Source organism: Mus pahari, chromosome 2 (assembly GCF_900095145.1).
Source record: "Mus pahari chromosome 2, PAHARI_EIJ_v1.1, whole genome shotgun sequence".
Taxonomy (NCBI): Eukaryota; Metazoa; Chordata; class Mammalia; order Rodentia; family Muridae; genus Mus; species Mus pahari.
The window spans coordinates 129,163,828-129,171,064 of NC_034591.1; the positions used below are offsets into that span (position 1 = coordinate 129,163,828).

The 7,237-nt window shown below is 47.6% G+C and overlaps 1 protein-coding gene across 2 annotated transcripts in view; it reads right to left on the reverse strand.

Moving 5' to 3' along the window:
- Positions 1-1,896: 1,896 nt before the first annotated feature.
- Positions 1,897-7,237, reverse strand: part of Cidec (cell death inducing DFFA like effector c) — a 14,446-nt gene continuing 9,105 nt past the window's right edge. For both annotated transcript variants that reach the window (XM_021191719.2, XM_029535446.1), the window contains exon 6: positions 1,897-2,906. In XM_021191719.2, the coding sequence (XP_021047378.1) occupies positions 2,738-2,906 (169 nt within the window). In that variant the 3' untranslated portion in view covers positions 1,897-2,737. The remainder of the gene's footprint in view (positions 2,907-7,237) is intronic.

Consider the following 7,237-nt stretch of genomic DNA (forward strand, 5'->3'; position numbering starts at 1 on the left):
ATCCCCAGAATTCACCTGGTTGGAGGAGAGAAGCAACTCCCAAAAGCTGCCCTTTGACCTCCGCACATGTGCATGGCATGGGTATACCAATACATATAAAAAAAATACAAAAAAAAATTGGGTTGCTTTGTGTGTTTTTAAATTTTTTATTATATTTATTTGTGTGTGTGCGCATGTGTGTGTGTGTGTGTGTGTGTGTGTGTGAATAGAAGGAGCAGGAGAGAGGGTGGTTCATGGCCCACTCAGCTAAGCAGACCTTCCTGTCAATGGTGTCTAGCCCAAGGAAAGTGTCCCCACCTGGACCAGTGCCTGTCCCTCTGGAGGCAATAGCTTCTTTGCTCTTTGGAGGTCTCCCTCCCTGCCCCGTGGCAGGCTGCCCTCTCTTGTCCCCTCCCCACAGCTCCTGGGAGAAAAGGAGGATCCAAACTTTGCCTGGGCTGAGAGGGCACAGAGCCAGGAGGCAGCCACAGTTAACTGCTGACCTTGGACCTGGGGCAAACACCAGCTCCCATCAGCCTTCTGTGGCTCAGTTACAGCAGCAGTAGCAGGTGCAGACAGGCAGCTGCCCCAGTAATGGGAAACCAATGCCAACTGGGCCTCCAGAAGGCCCATCCCTGGAGTCAGACTGCCGCTGAGCCAGCCTCCCGCCACTGCTACACTGTGGGAGGGAAAGTACTGGCCTGGCCCTGTGTGCTCTTCTCGTTTCACACGGCTCCAGGCCTGGGACAGCTGCCAGCAGTGGCTTTCCAGACAAGCCTGAGTACCTTGGCCTTTGTCTTAGTGTTTTCCAAATCCAAACGGGCTTTACAGGGTAGATTGTGAGATTATGTAAGCTTTGGATCTGAGAGCGGGCTGAAGCAGGGCTGCCTACAGGCCTAGTCTCTGCTGCTTAAATGGGTTATCTATATCTATCTATTGCATAGTGAAGATATGCACTGAGGAGACCTGGCTGCCCCACCCTAAAGCCCCCTAACTGATTGGTTTCTGCAGTGCTGGGGTCACCGTGCTAGGTTAGAGACTTGCCCTGAAGTTTGCTGAGCATGAACAGGAGCTGTGTACTGTAGGGCATAGGCAGTGACAAATCACCCTGTAGATGGAGCAGGACCTTCCAGATGGAATGTGTGAAATGTCCCAAGATACAACAGGAATCAAAGAGGGGTTTGATCCTCCAGACAGGCAAATTTCATTTAGAAACGGACACATACTTGGATTCTATGGTCTGCCCAAATAGCAAATGTGGCAGTGGCAGCCTTCAAAAACTAACTATAGATTCTTATTCTAACAGCCATTGATTGATTGATTGATTGATTGATTGCATCTCATCTCATAATGTCAGAACTTCTATATTAAAAAGGAATGGGAGTGAGGATGTAGCCCAGTTGGTAGAGCTACATCCTGGCGTGCTGGCGGCCCTGCCTGCAACCCACTGTGGCACACGAGTTGGCTGTGATGGTTCACAACTGTAATGTTAACTTAGGAGATGGAAACAAGAGGATCAGAAGTTCAGGGTCCTTCACTGCAGAACAAATGTGAAGCCAGTCTGGGCTATGGGAGACTGCATCTAAAAGAACAAACAGAGCCACAGGTACAGCTCGGCACGTAAAAGCTATGCAAGTCTGCCAACCTGAGTTCAGTCCCCGGCACGCATAGTAGAACAAAGTTGTCCTTTGACCCTCCATACCTACACCATGGTACTGGCATGTGACTGTGCATGTGTGCGTGCGTGCGCGCGCGCACACACACACACACACACACACATACACGGAAGCATGCACACACCAAAAATGGTAAATGCTATCTCCTATACATCTTGGCAAATGGTTCCACACAAAGAACACAGGCAGCGATGAGGTATCAGCATGAATAGTTTACTGCAGACTCTACCATTCACTCCTTAGTGGAAAATGAGAACAAGAGAGGCAGTTGCGTGCCTTTCCCAGAACAGGAACTGTGTCCATTCAGGCAATGAGAGGCAAAGCCGAGGTTCCACCCAAGTCCAGCTTGGTGAATCTATGAGCTTATTATGTTACTTACAGGAGGGGCCTGGGTGACTCAGGACCATTTGCATTCCCTAAAGGTCCCTCCCTGGCATAGGTAAGGAGCCCCCCCCCCATCTGCATCCCTGGCATGCCGGCTTTAGTTAACCTTCACCTCTAACACTCTCTCACACACCTCATGATCATGTGCAGCTGGGGGCTAGGAGGGAATGATCAGAGTCCCAGGTGAGAGACCCCCGAGGCCCCCCACCTCCTTTTCTTCTACTACAGAGTGCTAACCACTCTGGCTCCATGGCCATACACATAGCTGGTGCTGTGGCACGGTGCTCGCTTCGTTGACTTGTTTGGGGCCAAGGTGTGATGGGGGCCACTATAGCAATGTCTACTGCATGATGAGTGTGGGCAGCCAGGACGGGGCAGGGGGGTGGTGGTACAGAGAGGGAGTGGCACAGAAGATGGCACATGGGGACAAGGGGCAGACTTTGTGCCTGCCAGGGCTGTGTTGGTCCTTTAAGCTACCTGAGACAGAAAGGAAGGAACTGGGCCAGGCCAGGAAGTCCTCCTGCGGCCAGCCCACCCCGGGGCTCCAGCCCTTCCTGCAGTCTCCTTGGCACTGTGCTGTGAGGGAGGCGCAGGCAGGTGAGAAGCTGTCTGGCTGCCAGGCACGTGGGCGCGGCCAGCCGAGCGCAGGGTCCGCAGTCGCATCCGTGGCCGAGGAAGGCCTTTGAGGACTTTGGTCTTTATTGCAGCATCTTCAGACAGGCAGGGAGGAGGGAGGAGGAGGAGGGCTTGGCCTTGGACGGCTGTTCTTCCTCAGTCGCATCCAGGAACTGCTGCATGTAGCTGGAGGTGCCAAGCAGCATGTGACCCGTGGCCTGCATGCTGAAGAGGGTCCAGCGGAGCATCTCCCTAGAAGACAGCGAGGCATTCACACCGGGCAGAGAGTACTCCCACTCTCCCCAAAGGTTTTCTCTGTCTTTTGATGCTGGCTTGAAACAAGTGGTTTCCAGTTAGCTTCCTTCCTCTTTCATTATCTTTTTTCTTTTTGAGATACAGTCTTACACTGTAGCACAGGCTAACTCATTATGTAACCCAGACTGGCTTTGAACTCACAGTAATCCTCCTGCCCCAGTCTCCTGAATGCTCTTACAACTATGCACCGTCACATAAACCTAACTTTTTTGGTTTGGGTTTGTTTTTTGATTTGACTTTTTTTGGGTTTTTTTGTTTGTTTGTTTTGGGTTTTTTTTGTTGTTTTTTTGTTGTTTTTGTTTTTGTTTTTGTTTTTTGAGACAGGGTTTCTCTGTATAGCCCTGGCTGTCCTGGAACCCACTTTGTAGACCAGGCTGGCCTTGAACTCAGAAATCCACCTGCCTCTGCCTCCTGAGTGCTGGGATTAAAGGCATGCGCCACCACGCCTGGCTTTATTTTTTAAGATAATGATACAGTTAGCCTTAGAGTCAATAATCTTTCTGCCTCGGCTTCCCAAGTGCTAGGTTTACAGACATTCCCCACCATACAGTTAGCTTTCCCCTTTAGGAAGCTCTAAGCATCATGGCAGCGGGATGACTGAAATACTTCCTAGTACAGACAGAAACTGGGGCCAGACTCCAGAAGTCTTCCCCCACACAGTCCTGTCCCTCCATGCAGGCAGGGCTGCCAGCATGCCAGGATGTAACTGGGCTACATCCTCACTCCCAGCAAATGTGGCAGTGGCAGCGCAGGGTCCCTTCAAAAACCAACTATAGGAGCTAAGATGAAAGGATGGACTATCCAGAGACTGCCCCACCAAGGGATCCATCCATCATCAGCTACCAAACGCAGACACTATTGCACATACCAGCAAGATTTTGCTGAAGGGACCCTGATATAGCTGTCTCTTGTGAGGTTATGCCAGTGCCTGGCAAACACAGAAGTGGATGGAACACAGGGTCCCCAATGGAGGAGCTAGAGAAAGTACCCAAGGAGCTGAAGAGGTCTGCATCCCTATAGGTGGAACAACAATAGGAACTAACCAGTACCCCCAGAGCTCATGTCTCTAGCTGTATATGTAGCAGAAGATGGCCTAGTCGGCCATCAGTGGGAAGAGAGGCCCCTTGGTCTTGCAAACTATATATGCCCCAGTACAGGGGAATGCCAGGGCCAAGAAGTGGAGTCGGTGGGTAGGGGAGCAGGGGTGGGAGGGTATAGGGAACTTTCAGGATAGCATTTGAAATGTAAATAAAGAAAATATCTAAATATATATATATTAAAAAAACAACTATAGATTATTATTCTAACAGCCATTGATTGATTGATTGATTGATTGACTGGCTGACTGATTGATTGCAGCTTTTCAGGACCCCTGCTTTTCTCTGTGCTTAATGCAAGTTCTCAAAACAAATGCAGTTCTTTATCTTTTCTTTTCTTTTTTGAGATGGGGTTTATCAGTGTAGCCCAAGCTATCCCTCTATAGCCTGGCCTTGAACCCAAGGTGTGTGCCACCACACCAGACTTTTTTTTTCTTGTGATAATTTCTCTCTCTCTCTCTCTCTTTCTCTCTCTGGTGCTGGAGATGGAACTCAAGGCTTTACTCAAGCAAAACCAGCTAATCTGTCACAGAGCTATTTCCTGGTCCCTGTATATTCTGAACCATTCTTTGGACCAGCCAGATTAACCTACACAACACATTCTGCCCTTTGTGACACGATGTCCTAGACTTTATAGTCTTTCCAGGTCACTTTTCAGAAGGCTAGCCACGAGGCTCCTATGTCTGATATTACAATATACTAAGATTAGAACTTGAACCAGACAGGGCTGAGCACTAAGTCACACTGGTTTGTGTGTTTTGTTTTTAAAACTATTATATCTAAGGACTGGAGATGGAGCTAACTTAGTAGAGTGCTTGCCTTTCACACATTAAGCCCCTGGGTTTGATCCCAGAACCTCAATAACCCAGGGTGGTAATACAGGACTGTAAACCTAGGCCTCCAGCACCACTGACATAGAAGCAGGTGGGTCAGAAGTTCAAAACCATCCTTGGCTACATAGCAAGAACGAGGCCAGCCTGTCTCACGGTGGGGAGTGGGAGGCTTAAACTCCTCTGGTTCTGAGTCCAGCTTCTTGACATGAAGAAATGTGTTGTGAATTTGAGATCAGCACGTGGCCTGCTGTCTAGAAGATAGGAAATGCAGCTGAGAGCAGCTGGCTAAACGCAACTTCTTCCACAGCTGTTTACAAGGCTGGGTGAGGGTCACTAGGGATAGCTGCTCTGAAGAGCCACAAGGACGAGAAAACACAAGACAAACAAATACTCCTGCCCCCGGTTAAACTGTCTTCTCAGGCCCATCAAGAGGGCTCAGTGAGGAAAGGTGCCTGTGGCTGCCAACCACAGTGGTCTGAGTTCTAGCTCAAGGACCCCCATGGTGGAAGAAAAGAACTGCCTCTCAAAAGTCGCCCTCTGATGGCCACACTCAGCCATATGGAATGGCCACACTCTGGGCCACTGAGCTCAGACATATACACACACACACACACACACACACACACACACACACGCACACACACACATAAATAAAATTAACGTAATTGCTTTAGAGAGAGGAAAAGATTACCTGTCTTACGCCATGGCAAGCATGCACTCATACACATACACACATAGCCATTACATAAGCAAATTGTTTTAATTAGCTTCTATTAACCTTCACTCAGTACGTGGATTTATGTTCTTGGTGGGGTCAAGGACAGTAGAAATACACATAGAACCATAAGCAGGTAACATAAAACATCTTAGGGGCTAGAGAGATAGTATGATGTTAAAAGCATGAACTGTTACTGCAGAGGATTCAAGTTAGGTTCCCAGCGTCTGTGACAGGAGACTCACAGCCACCTATAGCACACACTCTTTTTTTTTTTTTTCAAGACAGGGTTTCTCTGTATAGCCCTGGCTGTCCTGGAACTCACATTGTAGACCAGGCTGTCCTCAAACTCAGAAATCTGCCTGCCTCCGCCTCCCGAGTGCTGGGATTAAAGGCATGCATCACCACGCCCGGCTCGACACACACTCTTTTGCAGACACATCAAAACTAAAATGTTTGCTGGGCAGTGGTGGTGCATACCTTTAATCCTAGCACTTGGGAGGTAGAAACAAGAGGATCTCTGAAGCCGGGCTTGGTGGCTAAATTCAAGGTCAGCCTGGTCTACAGAGTAGGTTTCAGAACATCCAGGGCTATATAGAGAAATCCTGTCTTGAGAAACAAACAAAAAAAGATATAAATACTGAAAATGTATATAAGGGCTAGAAGTGTAATTTGGTGGCATCGTGGTTGCCTGGCACATATAAAACCCTGGATTTAGTCCCTAGCACTGGAGTATGTGTGTATTTGAGCATGCATGTGCATGTGTGTGTGTGTTCATGTGTGTGTTTGTGCATGCATGTGTGTGTGTGCTCATGTGTGTGTGCATGCATGCATGCATGTGTGTGTGTGTGTGTGTGTGTGTGTTCGTGCATGTATGTGTGTGTCTTTTTACAGCACTGGGGAACTGAACACAGCCTTAAGGACTTGCTCTACCATTGAACTGTAGCCTCCCCTTCCTTCTTCCTTTCTTATTTTGAGACAACATCTTACTAAATTGCCCAGGTTAGCCTTGAACTCATTCGATAGCCTGGACACACCTCTAGCTTGCTATCCTCTTGTCTCACTGAGTTGCTGGTGTTAAAGGCCTGTGCCCCAAGGTCTGACTGTACATATGTTTTAATTCGGTGTCTTCAAAGTTATTTCTCAACCTAGAGAACTGAGGCTTTGAATATAGCCAACCAGTTCTTGAAAGGAATGAAAATCTGGCATATTTTATAAAAGAGTGAACCTAGAAAACAGAATTGTTGTGGGAAAAGCCAGTCATGAAAAGACAAACACTGTTTGGTCCTGTATCTATGAGGTATCTAGGCTAGATCAACAGAGGAACAGAAAGTAGAATAAAGGTTACAAGGCCTCAGGAGAGGACTGAGAACTATTATTTACTGTGAACAGCTTCTGATGCCTGGTGCCAAGGTTCTGAAAAGGAATACAAGGCTTGCACAAATGGTCAGTTATGTCACACTGCTGGGTGAGACATGTAAAGGGGCTGCAACAGAAAAGTTTACGATATACAGATTTTAGCACAATTTTTTTCTTTTTTCTTTTTCATTTCTCTTTCTTTTTTTCTTTCTTTCTTTCTTTCTTTCTTTCTTTTTTTTTTTTTTTTTTTTTTTTTTTTTTTTT